The following is a 23,171-nucleotide window of genomic DNA, read 5'->3' as shown; positions in this document are numbered from 1 at the left end:
TGAGAAATAAAAATAAAGTTTTTTTGAGAAACGAACACGGATGGCATCAGAGTGACTCATAGACTTACACAATCGGATCAGTATCAGACATGTCTCTTCTATTTTGCATGGACCACTCAGTCTGCCAAAAATCACGGACATGTGACTAGCGACATAGACTGTCTTAAGTACGAGTGCTATCCGTGAAAAAAAAAAATGGGTACGTGAAAATCTGACGTGTGAATGACTCCCTAGTAGTGATGAGCGAGTATGTTTTGTTAACCCTTTCGCTGAGTATACTCGGGCGAGCACCGAGTATTTACAGCGTGCTCGGGCTTTAAGTTTTCGTCGCTCCGTGAACATGATTTGCAACTGTTTGACAGATTTAATACATCGGAGGAATGCTGGAAAAACAGGCATTCATCACATGTATTAAATCTGTCAGTCGCAAATCATGTTCACGGAGCGCCGAAAACTTAAAGCACGCTGTAAATACTCGGCGAAAGGGTTAACCGAACATACTCGCTCATCACTACTCCCTAGTAAATCATCACCTATGTGTCATACAATCAGGGCAGATTATTATCCAAGTAATTATTAAATGTTTTTATTGATTGACAGCAAGCAGAGATCTTGTAAGCCGTCAGAAATCGATAAGAGAAAATGTTGTACAGAAATTAGAATCTTTGTATTATACAAATAAATATACCTATTTGTTGAAACTGGAAAACCTCTTTAGCATGAATCTTGTAATAAAAAAAAGAAGTTGAGATGACCAATATATTGTTTATGAATTATTGTACACTTCATTCAGTTTTGCATTATGTTTCTCTATTACACAAAGACATTTTGTTCTGCATCTGATCTGGTCTTTTAATTTCCTTTGTTACTAGGTCTTCATATAAATCCAGGGCATTTATCTTTTTCTGGTCTTAAAATCCACTCCATCGTTCATTGTGTGAGCCTTTTATGGTAAAACAGTTTTGGGAGTTAGTTCCACTTAATCTGTTTATTTGGGGACATAAGAAGTTCTGAGAAAACAAGCAATTTAAGTTAAAACAGTAACTCTGGTCCATCAATTCTTGGCACGAAATGTTACAAAAGTAACATTTTTTGTATATTGAAAAGTTTTACAGTTTCTTAATATGTTTTCTGTATCAATGTTTTTCAGATCTCTGCTTACTGTGGTTTAATAGGTACATTTTATTTTTTACTTTCTGTGGATACTCATCTGTCAAGGTTATGTAGTGGACACACGGAAAAAAGACACAATAAAGAAGAGTTGTAACCAGGTCAAAAGTAGCAAAGTTTTGCTCTTATTTTATTCCCTCTGCTCCTCCTGAGTAATCCATATTTTGTTTTTTGTAAATCGGCCATACACTGCCAGAGATATGGGCCTTTTTATTTATTGCAAATTTTTCTGGTCTCTATGAAGAGGGCGTGGCTTGTCAGGGTAATAATGCAAAGCAGCATAAAGTCACGCCCCTGAGGAATCCGGTGAGACACGCCCCCTTTGTAGAGACCAGGAAAATTAGCGCTATGTAAAAAGGCCCATATCTCTGGAACCGTATGGCAGATCTGCAAAAATCAAAGAATGGAATACTCGGGAGCAGTGAGAATAAAAGAAGAGCAAAACCTGGCCACTTTTGACCTAGTTACAGAACCTTTGTAAGGCTAAGCTCCCACGATGAGTATTTGGAGAGTTTTTGATGTTGCAGATTTTCGGCACCTTTTCTGCATCTATTAAATCGGTTTTCCCATGAACAAAGTACATTTTAATCAATAGATCTTGGAATAATAATAAGTTCCACAATTGGATGTGTTTATATAAAATGTTCCTGTGCTGAGATAATCTTATAAATGTGCCCCTGCTGTGTACTGTGTAATGGCCGTGTCTGACCGTACAGGGACACGGTCTGATCATACCACATCTCCTGGGCAGAGGATGAAGCACAGGCTTCATCCCCTGCTCATGTGTAGGGGCTTATACCCTGATTCCAGTTTATCACTTACTGGGATGTGTTTTGCTGTTTCAATACAGTCAGTGTTTTATCAGCAGGAGATTATCACTACAGGACTAGGTGTCTTGTGCCTCCTGGTTCAACCACTCCCCCAGCGCTGATTAGTAGCTTTCTGCCAATATACAATGTACACAGTAAGCTGCCAGTAAGTGATGTGGGCAGGATATACAGGGCTCAGCATTCTGAGATCTGCAGCAGATAAAACAGGGATTCTATCACAACTGCTGCTCCCAGTCAATTAAGTGATACATCACTGGAATCAGGGTCTCTGTCCCTAAATCTATCTGCTGACCAATTACATAGCAAAAACCTGCTGACGGATACTATTTAACCTAAATGTCAGATTTTGAATAATTGTATTGAGTATAAATATAGCAGGTGCCATCCTTACAGACGTGGTACTATTTGAGCATTTCATCACAACACTATGCAAGTCAGAGTGAGGATGCTGCTGCAAAGATGAGGCTGGCGGAGAGACCAAGAATATGGTTGTTTCCAAAACGACGCCCCCAACTGTCCGCAGTTTGATGCTTCGCCCAATTCATTACAATGGAGCTGAGCTGCAAAGTCAGCTACAACTGGTGGATGGGTATACAGCATATCACTGTTCCTAGAAGTTAGCAGCCATGTCTTATCCTGTACAACCTCTTAAACTGTTGGGGAGTATTGTAGATACAGGGTGCTGTGGAAAATGTTTGTCTTTCTCCATTTGTTATTGCACAATCAAAGGATATGAGATATAATGTACAACTAACAGCACCCACAAGTGAAGGCAGATGGTGAGTAGTCTCCGAAGTGAGTCACTGTATATCCCAGAGAAGAAACATTGATTTGTTTGATTTATTTCCAAATGTTCAGAATGTTTTCTACATGTTTTTTTTTTTACATAGACACTTTGACTTAATGATGTTTTATTGTTGTTGTTGTTTTTGGAGTGATACAATGACACATTCAAGTCAACCCCCTCCTCCCATTTATTGAATGAAGCGTTTGTCTGTGGGAGCAATCCTCAAATGAATTACTTTACAGTAAGGAATCCTAGAGAAATGAAATGATCTGTAGAATAAATCGTAGGAATAAATAATCCTTTAGCTTCTGAAGGACTGGACATTTTTGAATTTCGGTACCAGGTCATTTTTTTATTATTTCTTTCATCTTGGTGTTCAGCATCATAAAACTTTTTTATATTTTTTCCTTTTATTTTTGCATCAACCTTAGTGAATGAGACCTTGTACTTGTGGAACATGTACTTTCTATTTTTACCATTTTTGGGGGTATACATAGAGTAGTATTTCATTTTTATTAATTTAATGATGCAATGCAAGCAAAATAAAAAATACATGTAAAAAATGACAGGCATGGGGATGACAAATATGTGGGCGTTTCTTCATGTTACATGTGGAATTATGTATAACTTTTGAAGAAAATCTTCAAATTTTTCTGTTTTTTTATTTCGGTTAATTTATTACTTTTTTGGCCCAAAGGGGGACTGGAAGTCTATTTTTTTCTTTTACAGGACAGGCCGGAGTACAGCCGCCCCTTCCCCTGCAGGCTTGGACGCAGGCCTGCATGACGATGGGTTGGAGGGAGTGGCTAAGACTATTAACATTGGGAGGGGTTAACGGGGGGGGGTTTAAGGGCCTGGGAGGGGAGGGGCGTCACATTTCCCCGCTCACAAGGGTGGTGAGTTGTCTCCCCCACATTGTGCTGCGTACCTCATGGCATCCACGGCGCAGCTGTTTGAATCCCTGAGGGCGGCTGCAGAGTCACACCCGGCTGGCTGGCTGGAAGAGCAGGTAGCGACGATCGTCGGAAGGGGAGCGGGGACAGTGGCTGTGTCAGCACAGCCTGAGCGGCGTTCCCGTCGGGCGCGGCCTCCTGCCAGGCTGTCGCCTGATTTAGCTCCCCAGACACAGCGCAGGCGCAGGAGCCCCTCCGGGGACCCTCCAGGCCGGGTGCCGGTCAGGAAGCGCAGCAGCGGGCCCCGGTCTGGGAGGAATCCACCCGCCAGCGCGTGTCACGCGGCGGTTAGTAGGCCACAGCCTTCGTTCGGGCAGGTGCCTACACGAGCCAGTCCTTTCAATACCTGTGACGTCACGGGGGGTCGCCTCGGCGATGCTCTGGTCGGGCGGCCCGCCTCCTCAGACACAGTAGACGGCAGGATTATCTATGATGGGCAGCAATTGGGCGGTGATAACAGGCAAGTGTTGTTACCGGCCCTTACAGATGGTCTCTGGGCAGCGTTAAATTCAGGATTGGATGCCAATACACAGACCTTGCGGGCAGGGGGCAGGGCGGGCAGGGGGTCGGGTGATATTAATATGTCCCCACATACACAACCCCTTGGTCCTTCTTCAACTCCAGTGCATGTCAGTAACTTTCGGCCTTACAGGGCAGCGTCGGCGGGATCCAGTGCTTCGGCGGTGCTCGGGCCTCAAGAGATAGAGGGTCCAGCGGGAGGAGTCGGAAGTCGGGATGGACGGCTGGAGTCGGGAATATCGGCTGGGGGGACCACAGCTCCTCCGCAGCCCGGTGAGTTGGGTTCTATGTCTTGTTCGTTATCCCAGAATTTTTTATCCCCAGGTTTAAGTGTTAATCGGGGGTCAGTGGCTGGGGGTACAAGTCAGGAACATGTTGGGGAGACTGTGAGTGAGGTTTTAGCAAATGTGAGGGAGTTATTGTTGCGTTTGGAAAGGGGTAGTAGTGCTGTTTCGGGCCATTTAGCCGCATGGGTGAGCCCACAATGGGGCGGGCTGAACAGTTTAGGTAATAGACTTGGGGGTGCGAGCCAATTGCCCGAGCCCGTTTCGGTGTCAGTGCAGACAGAAAAAGAAAAAGAGTGTAGAATTCATTTGGATGATAGGTCTCACGGTGAGGTTTACGTGTGCTTTAAGGGTCTGTTAGGTGCACACCTCAAGAAAGAGGTGAGGGAAAAAATTTGGAAAGATGAGTACGTCGACATTTTTTCTCTTTTGCCTCTGGTGAAATTTAACCTGGAAAAAAGTAAGAAGGATGATAGTAAGAAGGAGGAGGAGGAAAAGAAAAGGTGGCACTTAATCCCGCAGACTTTTACTAATTGGCTGCAGACATTCGCCATTTTGGCGTGCGTAATAGGTGAAAAAGCACCGGAGAATTGCTCTCCCTTGTTTTGCTATATGGGTGCTATTGGGGAGGCCCACAGAACTTATGGGGGACAAGCATGGCTTCGTTATGACGAGCAGTTTCGTCAGAGGAAAGCTATTCGTCCGGCCATAAGATGGGACCAGAAGGACATTGGCCTTTGGTTACGGGTGATGGCTCCTTCTAGATTAGGGCATTCCTTTCATGGAGGGGCCAGTTTTGCCGGCCATTCCAGGGGTCAATCAAGTACGCAGAGGAGCGGAGGCACGTCAGGGCAAGCGGGAACACAGAAACCGGGATTATGCTGGCAGTTCAACGACGGCCAGTGTAAATTTGGGGCCAGCTGCAGGTTCAAGCATCTTTGCTCGCACTGCAGTGAATCATCACACGGTGCTGTCAGATGTTTCAAAAAGTAGGCTAAGGCAGGGGCCAACAATTCTCAAGGGGGAGACTCCGGTGAAACTAACCGCGATGCTCCCTTATCTAAATAGGTTTCCTGATAGGGAAAAAGCTGCAGTGTTAGTATCAGGTTTTGCTGACGGTTTTAAAATTCCTCCACCTCCATTCGAGATTCCACGGGTGTTGAAAAATCTTAGATCAGCAGATCAATATGCAGAGGTGGTTTCTGCTAACTAACATAAGGAGGTAGCTTTGGGGCGTATGGCCGGTCCGTTTGCCAATCCTCCTTTTTCGAATTTAGTAGTATCGCCATTGGGAGTTGTGCCCAAAAAGGAGCCTAATAAGTTTAGGCTCATTCACCATCTTTCCTATCCGCGCGGAAAGTCAGTGAATGATGGGATTGATCCGGAACTATGTTCCTTGGTTAATACATCATTTGATGAAGTGGCTCGGTAGGTCAGACAGTGTGGTAAATGGGCATTGCTGGCGAAGAAGGATGTGGAGTCAGTTTTTCGGTTGTTGCCCATTCATCCTGAAAGTGTTAGGTTGTTGGGTTGTTACTGGGAGGGCGAGTTTTTCGTAGATAGATGTTTGCCCATTTTTTGAATGGGTTGTACAGGATGTGACAGGGCTTGAATCCATTATACATTACCTGGATGATTTTCTGTGCATCGGTTCGGGCGACTCTTCATGTTGTGAAATTTTGCTGAGAGCGACTCAGTGGGTAGCGGAGCGTTTCGGAGTGCCTTTGGCTCCAGAAAAGACCGAAGGTCCAACTACCACCATTTGTTTTTTAGGAATCGTAATCAATTCAGTGAATTGGGAATTTAGGTTGCCTGAGGAGAAAGTGAAAGCTTTGAAGGAAGAGGTCGCACGGGCTAGGAAGTTAAAAAAAAATGACTTTGAGAGAAATACAGTCTCTTCTTGGGAAACTTAATTTTGCATGTCGCATTATTCCTATGGGGAGAATTTTTTCTCGCCGGTTAGCCAGCGCTACGGCGGGTGTAAAAGTGCCGCATCATAACGTGCTTTTGTCGGCTGAACACAGGGATGATTTGGTATTGTGGGAGAAGTTTTTGGAGCAATATAACGGACATTCATTGCTCATGGAGGAAGTACAGGACAATTGTGCTTTGGATTTGTACACGGATGCAGCGGGAAGTTCAGGTTTTGGGGCGTACTTTAGAGGCCGATGGTGCGCATCCAGTTGGCCTAAGGAGTGGGTAACATCAGGATTGGTAAAGAACATAGCCCTATTAAAGATTTTTCCCATTTTGGTGGCAATATATTTGTGGAAGGGGGAACTGCAAAATAAGAGGGTGAGGTTTAGCTGCGACAACATGGGGGTTCTGTGTGCAATTAATAAAGTTACAGCATCCTCACCTCCAGTGATTAGGGTTCTACGACAGTTAGTGCTGACTTGCCTTTCCATGAATGCTTATGTGACAGCGTCTCATGTGCCGGGAGTCCAAAATTCCATTGCTGACTCACTTTCTCGTTTTCAGTGGGAGCGCTTCCGGCAGTTGGCACCAGAGGCGGCAGACAAGGGGCTGGAGTGCCCTCCGGAGCTTTGGAAGGTGGTATGCGGGCCGCTGAGTCGCTGATTAGGTCATCGTTGGCGGTGGGAACTTGGGAAGAGTATCAATCCATTTGGCAGTTATGGGAAGATCGGTTGTTTAATTCAGTCGGGCTTACGGCTCAGGATGACGACCAGTTGGGTGTTTTATTGTCATGGATTAGTCAATGGGCTGAGGAGGGTTGGTCTGTAGCAAAAATCTCTCGGACTATGGCAGCTTTGGCTTTTGGTTTTAAGTTTCATGGTCAGAGAGATTTGACAAAAAGTTTTTTGATCAAACAGGCATTGAAGGGGTTTCGGAAGGGGAAAGGTCAGGAGGACTCCAGGAGGCCGGTTTCATTTGCATTTTGGAAAAGATTGGGGGGGTGTTACCTTCTTTGTGTTGCTCCGGGTTTGAAATCTGTCTTTTTAGATTGGCCTTCTCCCTTGCCTTCTTTGGAGCGTTGAGGTTGGGTGAGATCGTGTCACCCAGCAGGTCAGTGGGCGGGGGGCTTTTGTCAGCAGATGTGATTGATACCTCAGGAGGTGTGGAATTTTGGATCAGGAAATCTAAAACGGACCAGTTGGGAAAAGGGAGGCGCGTAGTTTTGAGAGCAATTGGGAATTCCATTATGTGTCCGTTAAGATGCTTGCAACTGTTTAGGGAGTCCGAACCAAAGCAGGGTGGTCCATTATTGTGTCACGAGGATGGGTCCTTCTTGTCCAGATATCAGTTCATAGTGTTATTTAGGAAGTGTTTAAATTCATTAGGGTTAGATGCATCCCGCTTTGGGTCGCACTCGTTTTGTATTGGAGCAGCAACGGAAGCGGCTGCGGGTGGTCTTAGTGGGGAGACTATACAGCGCATTGGGCGTTGGGAATCGAGGCGTTATCGGAGTTATATCAGACCTCAAGCTCAGGGTAAAATACAACTTTAATGCTTGATTTTTGGCAGGTGTTGTTATTGCGAGAGTTGTTCAAGTTTGTTTGTATTTTCTGCAGGTTCCAGTTCTGCGTTGGTGTAGATTCTGGGACACTCCTACGTACACTGGGGAGCACTGAGGGCGGATGTAAGGCCTGCAGGAAGGCAGCTCGGTTTTGACAGAGAAACAGCTGTGATTAGGTGGTTGGGCTTTAGAGGCATGAGTTGGTGCAGAGTGCTGCAGGAGGTACATCACAGTGCGCGTTTGGATAGGTCACCTGACATTTTGGTGTTGCACGTGGGGGGGAACGACCTAGGTTCACGCCCTTTTAGAGAGTTGATAAGGGATGTTAAACATGATTTGTTGCGTCTGTGGGTTTCATTTCCAGGCTTGTTTATTGTTTGGTCGGAGATTGTTCCTCGAAGTTGTTGGCGGGAGGCTAGGTCAGTGAAGAAGATCAATAAAGCCAGGATTAAAGTTAATAGGGCAGTCTCTAGTTTTGTTACTAGGAATGGGGGGATTGCTGTACGGCACTTTGAGTTAGAGAGAGGGGAGGGTGAATTTTGGTTGGCGGATGGGGTGCATTTGAATGCAGTAGGTATTGATATGTGGGCTTTGGGGTTACAAGAGGGCATTGAGAGGACCATAGCTTTTCGTTCGGGGGGGTCTCGGGCATTTGAGATATTCAAAGTGCCCTCGTTGTGGTGGTTGGGGGTCCTTGAAGTTGGTTTTAAATTGGTATAAGGGGTCCATTTGGGTATGGATTCCTTAATTGGAAAATGTTGATTGCTGATCTGGTTTTGGGGGTCTCACGGCAGGCAATGTCAGAGCCCGGGATGTGGAAGTAATTATTGGAACCCATGTTGGGTTGTGGTGCTCTCGAGCCAGTGGGTATCGGCTGGGGGCAAGTTGGTGTTAATTGTTGGTTTATGTTAATCACCAGATCTTTGGTGCTTCAAGGACCCTCCTACCATTGTGTGTTAATTAATTACTTATCTATGTAATTTTGTTAAATAAAGGCTGCTTTTTCCCAAAGTATATGGTGTTTTGGTCTTATTTTAGTTAAGTAAAGGAATTTCACGGGAAGATGGGTATTAATATTGGATGGTTTCGTTAAACGGACTATCGACAATACCAGTGTCAAGTGTTTTTCTTCATTGCCAGCATATAGGAATACACATGTGTCTATTAGGGCATACTCGCAGTATGCCCTAGTACGCAAACACATGATACAGCCCTGAGGACTTTTGTTCAAAACTATGTTGACCTAAGCCTCGACGATTACCGTATGTCACAGGGACAGACGATCACAACTGACGTGGGGCTCCCTCCATTGTAAAATGCTGGCATCATGTTTGATCATGTTTGATGGCAGCCCTGAATGTGATAACTTACCATAAATTAATAGTATATACAAGATGTAATATATTTTATTAAAGGGAATTGCCCTTGTTTTCCACATATCAGATGCTCCTAATGACTTCCTTCCTTCTTTTCTTCCTTCCTTCTTTCTTTCTTTTCTTCCTTCCTTCTTTCTTTTCTTCCTTCCTTCTTTTCTTCCTTCCTTCTTTCCTTCCTTCTTTCCTTCCTTCTTTCCTTCCTTCTTTCCTTCATTCCTTCCTTCCTTCTTTCCTTCATTCCTTCCTTCATTCCTTCCTTCCTTCTTTTCTTCCTTCTTTTCTTCCTTCTTTTCTTCCTTCTTTCCTTCCTTCTTTTCTTCCTTCTTTCCTTCCTTCCTTCTTTCCTTCCTTCCTTCTTTTCTTCCTTCCTTCTTTTCTTCCTCCCTTCTTTTCTTCCTTCCTTCCTTCTTTCCTTCCTACACAGAATCTCTGCACTCACTGAAAAACAATGCAAACTATGAGGCATGAAAATTGTCAAAGGTTCTCACTGAGGGATCACATTACATAGATCAGACCTTCAGAGAGACTGTGTGGACTCACACATGTACACCCACGGTACATCTGCCTGCATCCACAACAGATCTTGAGATTGATGGATATCTGCAGGGCTTGTTGAGAGTTGTAGTTTTGCAGCAACTTGAGAGTGACAGGTTGCAATCGACTAGTCTATAGCGTTCATTTTGAGGACCATTATGCTAATATATACAGTATGAATACAGTTTAATGCAGGATTCCCCAACTCCAGTCCTCAAGGCCCACCAACAGGTCATGTTTTCAGGATTTCCTTAGTATTACACAGGTGATAATTCCATCACCTGCACAGGCAATAATTCCATCACCTGTGCAATACTAAGGAAATCCTGAAAACATGACCTGTTGGTGGGTCTTGAGAACTGGAGTTGGGGAACCCTGCTTTAATGGATGTGATTTTATTGTTCTCATGTAAAGAATATTTCCTCTCTTCACAGAAATGATTTATAGACACACAGCTGCAATAGATGGAGAATTTGTCCATTTTGAAATCCTGGACACCGCTGGTCAGGTATGATCTATTTTCCAGACCTGCTTAATATACAGTGGGTACGAAAAGTATTCAGACCCCTTTAAATTTTTCACTCTTTGTTTCATTGCAGCTATTTGGTAAATTCTAAAAAGTTCATTTTTTTTCTCATTAATGTACACTCTGCACCCCATCTTGACTGAAAATAACAGAAATGTAGAAATTTTTGCAAATTTATTAAAAAAGAAAAACTGAAATATCACATGGTCATAGGTATTCAGACCCTTTGCTCAGACACTCATATTTAAGTCACATACTGTCGATTTCCTTGTGATCCTCCTTGAGATGGTTCTGCTCCTTCATTGGAGTCCAGCTGTGTTTAATTAAACTGATTGGACTTGATTTGGAAAGGCACACACCTGTCTATATAAGACCTCACAGCTCACAGTGCATGTCAGACCAAATGAGAATCATGAGCTCAAAGGAACTGCCCAAGGAGCTCAGAGACAGAATTGTGGCAAGGCACAGATCTGGCCAAGGTTACAAAAGCATTTCTGCATTACTTAAGGTTCCTAAGAGCACAGTGGCCTCCATAATCCGTAAATGGAAGAAGTTTGGGACCACCAGAAGTCTTCCTAGACCTGGCCGTCTAGCTAAACTGAGCAATCATGGGAGAAGAGCTTTGGTGAGAGAGGTAAAGAAGAATCCCAAGATCACTGTGGCTGAGCTCCAGAGATGCAGTAGGGAGAAGGGAGAAAGTTCCACAAAGTCAACTATCACTGCAGCCCTCCACCCGTCGGGCCTTTATGGCAGAGTGGCCCGACGGAAGCCTCTCCTCAGTGCAAGACATATGAAAGCCCGCATAGAGTTTGCCCAAAAACACATAAAGGACTCCCAGACTATGAGAAATAAGATTCTCTGGTCTGATGAGACGAAGATAGAACTTTTTATGGTGATAATTCTAAGCAGTATGTGTGGAGAAAACCAGGCACTGCTCATCACCTGCCCAATACAATCCCAACAGTGAAACGTGGTGGCAGCATCATGCTACGGGGGTGTTTTTCAGCTGCAGGGACAGGACGACTGGTTGCAATTGAAGGAACCATGAATGCGGCCAAGTACAGAGATATCCTGGATGAAAACCTCTTCCAGAGTGCTCTGGACCTCAGACTTGGCCGAAGGTTCACCTTCCAACAAGACAATGATCATAAGCACACAACTAAAATAACAAAGGAGTGGCTTCAGAACAACTCTGTGACCATTCTTGACTGGCCCAGCCAGAGCCCTGACCTAAACCCAATTGAGCATCTCTGGAGAGACCTGAAAATGGCTGTCCACCAACCTTCACCATCCAACCTGATGGAACTGGAGAGGATCTGCAAGGAAGAATGGCAGGGGATCCCCAAATCCAGGTGTGAGAAACTTGTTGCGTCATTCCCAAGAAGACTCATGGCTGTACTAGCTCAAAAGGGTGCTTCTACTCAATACTGAGCAAAGGGTCTGAATACTTATGACTAGTGTTGAGCGAAACCTTCCGATATCAGGTAATATCGGATCGGATTGGATCGGGCCGATACCCAAAAAGTATCGGATATCGCCGATTCCGATACCGGAAACCAATGCAAGTCAATGGGACACAAATATCGGAATGAAAATAAACCCTTTCTTTCCTTGTAGGTTAATTCTACATGAAGGAAAACAACTAACAATAATGTAGAATGTATTGGGGGAGGTGGTTGCCCAAATCGATGGGAACAGTGCTCACAGTGAAACATGAAAAGCCGGCAATTCAGCAGCGGCATACACCGGTACCCGACAATTTAGAACAGAAAGAATAGAGCTTCACACATAGATTAGATAGATAGAAACATGTCAGTCACATATATATGAAGTACAGTGACAGTGTTACTTACTGTACTTGTCATTTAGTGTAAAGGAGTTATTTAAAAAAATATTAGTGTTTTCATGCACCGTCTCTTTAAAAAAGCCGGCCGGCAATTCAGCAGCGGTACCTGACAATTTACAACAGAAATAATAGAGCATCACACATAGATTAGATAGATAGAAACATGTCAGTCACATATATAATAAGTACAGTGATAGTGTTGGTTACTGTACTTGTCATTTAGTGTTAAAATAAAGGATTTATTAAACAAAAAATTGGCGTGGGGTTCCCCGTAATTTTAGTCTCTAGCGGAGGTTAAGCAGACAGCTGGGGCAGATGTTTGAAGCCTGGGAAGAGGGTAATACCCACGGAGCTTCCTTATCTTTCGATGGTTCCCAGGACAGCTCCAGCTCTGCTACATAGAGATGACAGGCAGGATCGCAGCAGAAAGCTGCCATCCAGCCTGTCATCCCGCAGACACTGAGAAGCGCAGGCATGCTTGCGCTCCTCAGTGTCAGGCTGTGATGGCATCCAGATGAGCCAAGTCTCTCACGCTCACCGCATGCGCAGGAGAATTCTCCCACGCTGTCAGTGACGTGCATGAGGTGAGCTGAGTTCATTGTCGGCTCATCGGGATGCCGTCACAGCCAGACACTGAGGAGCGCAAGCATGCCTGCGCTTCTCAGTGTCTGCGGGATGACAGGCTGGATGGCAGCTTTCTGCTGCGATCCAGCCTGTCATGTGAATGTAGCAGAGCTGAAGCTGTCCTGGGAACAATGAAAAGGTAAGGATGATGTTGCTTTATTATTTTACTTTTATTGCAGGAGATCGTTGGCTTCAGCTGTAATGGGCGTGACGGTAAGTATAGTTTAATTTAGAACATTAAAGGAATGTGTGTTTATTTCAATTAAAGGACTTTATTCTGGGTGTTGTGTTTTTTTTAAATACTTTACTAGAAATTCATGGCGGTCATGTCTAATATTGGCGTGACCCCATGAATTTCGGGCTTAGGGCCAGCGGATAATACAAAGTTGGCCCTAACCCCTTTATTACCCAGTGAGCCACCGCACCAGGGCCCTGGATGAGCTGGATACAGCGCCAGAAGATGGCGCTTCTATGAACGCAACATTTTCTGGGGTGGCTGCGGACTGCAGTTCGCAGCAGGGGGGCCCACAAAGCTTGGGCCACCCTGCGCTGTGGATTCCAGCCCCCAGCTGCTTAGTTGTACCTGGCTGGACACAAAAATAGGGCGAAGCCCCACGTATTTTTTTTTTTTAAACTTATTTCATGAAATTCATGAAATAATAAAAAAAGGGCTTCCCTATATTGTTGTGTCCGGCCAGGTACAAATACGCAGCTGGGAGTTGGGGGCAGCTCGTTCCTGGATTCTGTACCTGGCTGGCATACAAAAATATGGCAAAGCCCACGTCAAAATTTTTGGGAAAAATTAATTAAAAAATAAATATTAATTTAGGGACTGCATCTTTATTAACCCCTCAAGTGTCATTTAGTGTTAAAATAAAGGATTTCTTAAAAAAAAAATTGGCGTGGGATCCCCCATAATTTTAGTCTCTAGCGGAGGTTAAGCAGACAGCTGGGGCAGATGTTTGAAGCCTGGGAAGGGGGTAATACCCACGGAGCTTCCCAGGCTACTAATATCAGCCCCCAGCTGAATACCTAGCCTTTACTAGCTATTGAAATGGGAGACCCCCCCCAAAAAAAATGACATGGGGTCCCCCCTATTTTAATAGCTAGCAAAGGCTAGGCAGACAGCTGGGGGCTGATATTAATAGCCGAGGAAGGGTGCCATGAATATTGGCCCCCTCCCAGGCTAGAAACACCAGCCGTCAGCCGCCCCAGAAATGGCGCATCCATAGGATGCGCCAATTCTGGCACTTAGCCTCGCTCTTCCACGCTGCCCTGGTGCGGTGGCAGGGGGTAATAGGGTTGGGGTTCATGTCAGCGCCAGCTGCCATGAAGCCCAGGTTAGTAATGATGGGCGTCTATAAGACACCCCCATTACTAACCTACAAAGTGTTAAAAAGAAAAAGCACACACTACACCCAGAAATTTTTTTTTTATTTGAAGTAAAACACCATTTTATTTAATTCTTAGTTTACTAAAAAAAAATAGTTACCTGTCCACGTTCCTGCGCTGATCTCCCATGCACAGCCGTCACATCTGGAGATGGTGACAGCTGTCATGGCTGCTGTAAGCTCACGCTGCCGGGAACACGTCCGCTCCCGGCAGCGTGAGCCCCCGTCTGAGGTCACCGGAGTGCATTCAGGCAGCGCAGCTCTGGAGACCTCCTTTACGGCACTGCTGTACCGTGGGAATTTCTCACGGTACAGCAGGGCCGTAAAGGAGCTGACCGGAGCAGCGCTGCCTGAACTCCGGCGAACCCGCTTTTGCAATGACGGGGCTGCTTTACGGCCCCGTCATTCTAGCGGCGGCAGCGGTTCAGAGCGGTCACATTCTATGTGGCTGCTCTAAACTGGAGATCATCGTGGGACACTCGTGGACTACTACGGAGGGGTAAGGATAAGGTTGTGGTTTATTATTTTAGATTTTATTACAGGAGATCGATGGCTTCGGGGAATTAGGTGTCTAGGTGAGTATAGGTGTATTTTTTTATTTTTACTTTATTTTAGGTGGCCATCGGCGGGGACAGGTAATGTATAAACTAATTTATTTTAGGTAACCACTGGCCACCAATGAAATGTATTTAAAATGTATTGGGGACACAGTAGGGCAATTTAAATAGCAGGATCAGGCTGATGGGAACTACTGCTCCCATCGAGCTGATCCTGCTGGCACGAGTGGACGGGGGACAGACATAGGCCGATGGGAGTAGTAGTGTCACATCGGCCTATGTCTGCCTGCACGCACACACTAATCATGACGGGTCTGATGGTCTGGGAGGTGTGGCTGACCTGTGCAGCCGTGGGAAAGTTCATGTGAGTTCATGCAATGCAGTCAAGCATGAACTCACATGAACCCTCTGAGGGCACCGCGGCGACTTCAAATGAATAGCTGATCAGCATCACCTGATACCTCAGCTGTTCATTTGAAATAACCGGCGGGAAAGCGCAGCACAGAACGGGAAAGCCGGCGGTGAAGTCTTTTCATTGCTGGCTTCCCCGCCCGGGTCCTTCGCTCCCCGCTCCTTTGTGCTGTGCTCCCCGCCCGGTCCTAACTTACGATCGGGATGGGAGGTGGCGAGGGGAGCGGAGGATCGGGGTGGGAGGCTGCGGGGAAGCGAGTATGGGGCTGAGTGATTGTTTAAAAGCCGGCGGGCGGTAAAAAACAATCAGGAGAATTCTCCCACGCTGGGATGGCATTCTGATGACAGGCTGGATCGCAGCTGAGCGCTGCCATCCAGCTTGTCATCCTTCAGAGACACTGCAGAGCGCAGGCTTTATGGGAACTTCCGATTACGGTATCCGATATTGTAAAAATATCGGAACTCAGTATCGGAACTTCGATACCGCGAATATCGGCCGATACCCGATATTATAGTATCGGAATGCTCAACACTACTTATGACCATGTGATACTTCAGTTTTTCTTTTTTAATAAATTTGCAAAAATTTCTACATCTCTGTTTTTTTTCAGTCTGGGCTGCAGAGTGTACTTTAATGAGAAAAAAGATGAACCTTTTAGAATTTACCAAATGGCTGCAATGAAACAAAGAGTGAAAAATTTAAAGGGGTCTGAATACTTTCCGTACCCACTGTAAATCTTTTAACCAAAAGTGCATTAAAAGTTGAAACAACTTTGCTAGTAGTCTTGATTAAATATAGTACCATTTTGTGTATACAGGTCTTATTGAGATCTATGGTTATGAGCTACAATGTGTGTACTATGATTCTCCATTCTTCCTCTTTTTTCCTAACCTACAGGCAGCAGGAGGAGCAGATGAGATAAAGCCATGAAATTTGGCCCAAATGCAAAAAAAGTGAGAGTAAAGGGAGTAGTAAAGGTGAAGGTTGGGTTGGATGTGATGTATTGAGTGGGACTCCATTATAAAATGAGGGGGGCGCAATTTAAAAAAAAAACAAAGCCTGATATTGCTGAATGTCTGCGGCCACCCAACACCTTCCTCCTGCCGCAGGCATTCAGCATACTGACTGCCTGTGCACAGGTACAAAGGTGAGCAGTGTCAGTGAGTCACCAACACTGCTCATTGCCTGCCCCCCGGCCGTTGCTACCTTCCTGCACTCAATTATACTCACGTGCTTAAGACAATGTGAGTGCAGCCCAGGACAAGAGCAGAGGAGCTGTAATCAGCTCGCTGCTCTGCCGGTAACTCCTACAAGACGCAGGCGATAGTCAGCCTGACTCTGTTAGAGGATGGCGCCACACAGGAATACGGCAGTAGAACAACCATCAGTTTTTTTTCAAGCAGCATTATACTAACAGCTATATTAGTTTCCATCGCTATCCTTCGTCTGACATTTAACATATAGGATGTCAGGGAAGAATACCTCTATTTATCCTTTATATTGAGTAAATGGTCCATAAACAATGACTGATTCTATATATAACTTTGAAAATGCGCTCTGTTAAATCTCACATCTAAAGTACACCACATTTTTTCACTTTTGCTGGTATTTTTGGTGAAAAAGGTAACAATTTTAGTGGAAGTGACCATCAAAGCTTGTTACGTGACCAATCGGAGGGGGGAGGTGCTCTGTTAGGGGTCCTGTTACCTTAGTTTCTGAACCTTTCCCTTGGGTGAGGAGGTGGGAGGGCACAATTGGCTTCATCTGCCTAAGGCACCAAAATACCTTGTCCCGGTCCTGATCATGATATTAATAAAAATACCGAAAAGCAAGTCTGTATATGAGAAGAATCTAACCAAAAGCAACATAGATGTTTTATATATTTATTTGTGCATGAGAGTTGTTAATAACATGCAAATATGAAAAAATAAAGTGTATAGATACGGTCACTTTCTGTAGAAAGGAGCTGATGATGATGATTCTGCTCCTCAGGCCTCGGCTTACACTTTTGCCGTTTTTGGCATCCAGGTCTGGATCACACATGAGAGAGGAGAAGAGCAGGAATGTTTGACTTGTGATCTGTGTAGTTGGTGTTTTCCTGGATTCCTACAGCATCGCGATCAGCCAAATGGCCTTTTGTCTGACCATGGTCAGGAAGGTGAAGGAGCAGCCGCTTCCTTCTGTCTGACCATGGCCTGGTAGATGAAGGAGCAGCCACTTCCTTCTTTCTGTTAAGACCAAGTAGGAGAAGGAGCAGCAGCTTCCTTCTGTCTGTACATGGCCAAGTAGTAGAAGGAGCATCCGCTTCCTTCTGTCTGTACATGACCAAGTAGGAGAAGGAGCAGCCGCTTCCTTCTTTCTGTCCATATCTTGTAGTCTTCTCCTTACCACCACATTGTAGATGAGTCGTCCAGATGGTGACATAACAAGTATGGCTGAAAGAAGTCCTTCAATTTCAGCCTTTAATTACTTGCTATGTTGATGCAGAGGAAGGCGAAAAATAACCCTGAGGACTCGTTGTTAGATCATCCTCATATCAAGGGAAAAAAATTCCTTCCTGACCCCAAATATGGCGATCGGTATAAATCCCTGGATGTTTGGTGCTCAAATCTACTTGGATGTTACGTGGTGGAAGCTCGGTAGGTTTGTCACAGTCCGGTAAATAAGAAAGTCCAGTGTAATTGTCTCATCCGATTAATGTAAATCTTCATTCCTTGATGTTACTGGAATGGGGCTGATTTTTATCAGCCTAATACTCCTGCTGGAAGAAGAGAAATATACACGTCTGAGAATCAGCTCCTCACATACAGTATATACAGTGTACTGGGGGGATCTAACAATACGGTGTATAGTGGGTAAGTGTGTTACTGGGTAGTGATAACACTATGGATGTCTGTATGTGTTGTACTTACATAGTAATATGGGAATGGTGGGTCGGCTCTGCCGGATTCCTCATCGCTCCAGTCTATAGAATAGAAGAACGGATGCGATCTGATGGACGATGTAATGGGAAGTCGGGTAGATGGAGTTTTGCAGAGGAGCTAGAAAATGAAAGAGACCATTAGTCATTATATTATGAATAATTACTGATATGTTATTACACAATGTCTATGGACTGTCCACATCTTCTCTTCTATATCTTCTTGTAATCCCCCATTATCATTGACCATCTGATCTTACTCACCCGTTTTATGATATCAATGGTATGACAGCAGATTCCAGGTGGAAAATAAGGGATGTCGTCATACAGAGACTGGTGGTATTCATCCATTGTGCCTCTGGTATAGAATGGCCAGTCACCTACAGTCATCATATATAAGATGACGCCAAAGAAAAAGGAGTCTGCCAGATGGTTGTATCCTTCACCGTCCATTACCTATGAGAACATGAGATTGGAGAGAATCTGAATATACCGGGAAGGGGATTTACACACAGAGACTATGAGGACCGGTCTGTGATTTGATATCAGCAGAATACATTGGGATCAGATTATCCCTCAATCCTACTATCGGCATCAATCACACAGAGATGTTCCTTACCTCAGGCGCTATGTAACCCTTAGTGCCAGTAGTATATTCCACTATGTCACCCTCAAACACATTCGTGGCTGCTACGCCAAAGTCGGAGATTTTGATGTGTCCGGTGTCTTGGAGGAGGATGTTCTCTGGCTTCAGGTCACTGTAGGGAGAAGGATCAGATACTGATTGTGAAGACAATTCACGGAAAGAACTTTCTATAACAGATATGTAAGGAGACAACAGAGAGTCACAGGTGACAGATTTATGAAGGTGAAATGATTACCTATGTATGACGCCGCGTTCATGCAGGAACTGGAGTCCGCACACCATCTCTGCCGCAAAGAGTCTGTGGAGTAGAAAGGATGGATCAGTGGTTACATGCACAATCATACAGAGAACATGAGGAGATCACACACGAGTCCTTTTCACATCATTATTTTCTCCTGTTGTCGTTGTCCATTGATCTAAGACTAAGACAGCCGGCAGCGGATTATTAACATTCAGTACAAGACATTTACCTTGTTGTCTTTGTGTTAAATATCATTGAATCTTTCATGTGGCCAAACAGGTCTCCTCCGGCCATATAGTCCATGGCTATTTCATACTCCATAGGTGTTTCCCTAAACGCCCGCATAGTCATTAGGTAGGGGCATCCGGCGGCCATTCTCAGGACTTCTAGCTCTGTAGAGATTAGGTCCTCACAAGAACTTTTGTCCATGATTTTGATGGCCAGCAGTCCTTCACTGACTGGATCTAATGCCAAGACGACCTGGAGAAAAATCACAACAGATCAGACCAAACTCTCATCTATTACTGTGTAGTAGTTCACTAGCTTATCCCAATTATCATTACATGTGAGCATCCTGTAATGAATATGTACATCCCTCCTGTGTATCTGGTGCAGGATACATTGGGGAACACGGACAAATATAAATTGACACTTACTTTTCCATAGTTTCCTTTTCCAAGATCTTTCCAGAAATCGAGATTGGAAAAGTCTATAGGTTGGTCTGTGTGGACCAGTTCTCTTGGGTCAGAAATCTGTAAACTGACATCATCAAGGCCTTGTGCCGGTATGTCCATTGTGTCGTAGGGTGTCTTATCCATTCCGTCTGCTGAGATGATACAATATTTATTAACCCCTTTGCAAACACATAATGGAAATGTTTTTCATGTTGTGCTGCAGATGTATGGAGCGGGCTCAGTAGCTGAGCATGCACCATACCAGGCACATGGTGGCTGTATTACTTAGCTGCCACCAGCCTATAACTACAGCAACCGGAGTGTTCTCCGATTACTGCAGTTTAATTATTTCAATGTTGGCAGTGGTATGTAAATGAAGTGATTGCCAATATGCATACCCCAGCACCTTTTAGCAACCCCAGGACACAACTGCAGGGGGTCAATTGTTGGAAATAACTACCTGAGCCTGTTGAAAGCCACTATCTTTTCTTCCTGCTGTTAAGACCAGCCTGGCTTAATTTCATATGAGAACATTAATTGAGCTATATACAGTTCTATCACAGTATCTATTAGAAGCGATCATAAAATCAGTTTCAAGTCCCCAAAGAAGACTAAAAAGAAAAAGAGAATGAGTAAATTTTATCTTTTCACAACCTTGTGATTTTCAGCTTTTTTGTTTTTATATTTTCCTCGCCTTCTTCCAAGAGCCATAACTTTTTTTATTTTTTCTGTCTACAAAGCCATATGAGGTTTTTGCGAGACGAGTTGTACTTTTGAATGACATTATTCATTTTATCATGTGATGCTCTGGAAAGCAGGAAAAATCTTCCAAGTGGGTTGAAATTGCAAAAAAGTGCAATTCCACAATTATTTTTTGCTTTTTTTATTTACCATGTTCACTATATGGTAAAACTCACCAGGCAATTTCATTCTCCAGGTCAGTACGACTACGCAGATATCGAACAGGATTTTTTTAATTTAAGTGGTGAAAAAAAAATCGGAAATTTGTAAGAGAGAAAATTTTTCCTTGTGTCACCATTTTCAGAGACCTGTAACTTTTCATTTTTCGGGACGTAATGGCTTATTATTTGAGCCCTGAGCAAATGTTTTTTACTGATACCATTTTGGGGTAGATATGATGCTTTGACCTCCTCTTATTGCATTTTATTGCAATGTCGCAGCGGCCAAAAACAAGTAATTCTTGCGTTTTTATTGTTTTTCTTGTTACGCTGTTTACCAATCGGATTAATTTATTTTGTATTTTGATAGATCATGCTTTTACAAATGCTGCGATACCAAATATGTGTATTGTTTAGGTTTTTTAAATTGTTTTATTTTCATTGGGGCAAAAGGTGGGTTATTTGAACTTTTATGGGTTTTTTTTGTATTTTTTAAAACTTTTTTTCTCACTCTTTACTGTATTTAATAGACCCCTTCGAGGACTTGAAGCTGCAATCGTCCGATCAGCACTGCTATGTGCAGCTAAAATTACGAAGACAAAAAACTGGCAGCAAATTAGTTCATCTGTGCCACTGTCGAAGAAGAATGGCTGACCTTTACAGGGGGATCGTAATGACAGGCACAGGGGTATTCAGACCCCTGGCTGTCATGGCAACCCAATCGGAGTCACACGATCACGTCACGGATGCGCCAATGGCAGCGTGGAATGACGCATCCCCACTGCCGGCGGGTGTTAAATGCCGCTGTCAGAGATTGACAACATGGTTTAAAACCAAATCAAGTCCTCACACAGCTCCACCCAGCTATCAAAATCAAAAAGATATAATGTCTCAGAATATAGGGACAAAAAACAATTTTTTTTTTATAAAATTCCTAATTTTCTTTTACCAGTTCAGTGAATTATAACCCCTATGCCTGTTCAGCATTATCATAGTTGTAACTGACATGGAGAATCATTTTGTCAGGTCATTTTTACCACTCAATGAACACAGTAAAAAAAAAACAATGGCGGAATCACTTTTTCCCCACAATTTTACCACACTTTGAATCTTTTTCCCCATTTTCCAGAACATTGAATTGTAAAATAAATAATGTTCAAAACTACAGCTCGGTCCATTAAAAAATCAAGTCCGCATACAGCTACATTGGGAGACAAATTAAAAAATAAATAGTTATGGGTTTTCGAAGGAGGAAGGAAAAAACAACGAAAGGTTACCCGGTCAAGAAGGAGTTAGCAAAATATAACTAAAAGAAAATATTATAATTTTAAATCGCATTATGTAAATGAGCAGGAAATGTCTAATATTTGGGCTTTCATTTATCAAAACTGTCCAATAGCAAAACTGTCCCTGTTGCCCATAGCAACAAATCACAGCATAGATCCCATCTCTTAACATTCTATGGAACAATGAAAGCTGCATTGTGATTGGTTGCTATGGGCAACAAGGACAGTTTTTCTGCACTTTTGATCATTGATGCCAGTACATAATATTAGGAGTATAATCCCCGTCATCCCCAGTCTTATTACACTGAGCAGTTTCCATCTTACCTGGTCCATCTGTATCCAGTGATGTGTTTGGTGGAGAAACACTCAGCTGTTTGTTCTCTGGGATGGAGATGTTTTCAGCTGATGACCTCGACCTCCGTAATGCACCATTCCCATTTATAATGGGTTTAGCGTAGATGAGACGTCTTCTACATTGGACAACCCAGTCTCTGCTGTTCCTGATCCTCTTCTGGGCTGCCACTCTTTGTAGTTTCGGAGCCTCCAGACTTTCAGATCTGGAGGATGTCACTTGTCTAGGTGTCTCTTGGAGAACCTCTTCCAGCTCTAACTCTGCGCTGATGTTTCTCCTCTTATTGAGGATGACATCTTTGTTCCTCCTCCTTATTTCAGGGACCAGATCTCCGAGTTTTTTCAAGGAGATAAGAATGGCCCTCTGAAGCTCAGCGGAGGCTGCAGAGTGAGACTCCATGAGGGTCTCCATTTTCCTTCTCTCTGTAAGGATCTCATATCTTTTGTTCTTTCTTATTTTTTCCAGATTTTGTCGTTTGGACGCCATTTCTGAGGCGTCAGTGTCCATGTCCGGTAGTATAGAGTCTTTTCGCCCTAAAGCGAACAATGGTACCTGCTCTTCATTTATTCCTCTCTTCTCTCTGAGAACCCGATCTCTTTGGGTTCTTCTGTAATTATCCATTTTGCAATGAATTTTTGCTTCGTTCGTGACGAAAAACAAAAGGGGCTGCCTCACCCTTGGGAGTCTGTAAGGCAGTGATTTCCCTTAGGCTAGAACACTGGGATATAGAATGGAATGATGACATCACATCACTTGTGACATCAATTTTATTCTGATCTCACAATGATAAATAGATATCAAATTCTGAGGATACTGAACCAAATGTTTGCAGATGTATATATATATATATATATATATATATATAT

General features: G+C 43.9%; 1 protein-coding gene across 8 annotated transcripts in view; it reads left to right on the top strand.

Annotated features, from left to right (window-relative positions):
- The window catches only part of LOC141173694 (ras-related and estrogen-regulated growth inhibitor-like), a 118,730-nt gene that overhangs the window by 78,136 nt on the left and 17,423 nt on the right, over positions 1 to 23,171 (top strand). For 6 of the 8 annotated variants that reach the window (XM_073658038.1, XM_073658036.1, XM_073658037.1 and 3 more), the window contains 2 exons: positions 4,393 to 4,532; positions 10,366 to 10,439. In XM_073658038.1, the coding sequence (XP_073514139.1) occupies positions 4,393 to 4,532; positions 10,366 to 10,439 (214 nt within the window). The remainder of the gene's footprint in view (positions 1 to 4,392; positions 4,533 to 10,365; positions 10,440 to 23,171) is intronic. The other 2 variants (XM_073658041.1, XM_073658034.1) reach the window with 1 other exon arrangement.

Source organism: Phyllobates terribilis, unplaced genomic scaffold, assembly GCF_046119375.1.
Source record: "Phyllobates terribilis strain yellow unplaced genomic scaffold, ASM4611937v1 Scaffold_13__5_contigs__length_258822181, whole genome shotgun sequence".
Classification (NCBI taxonomy): Eukaryota; Metazoa; Chordata; class Amphibia; order Anura; family Dendrobatidae; genus Phyllobates; species Phyllobates terribilis.
This window is presented reverse-complemented; position numbering and strand designations above follow the sequence as displayed.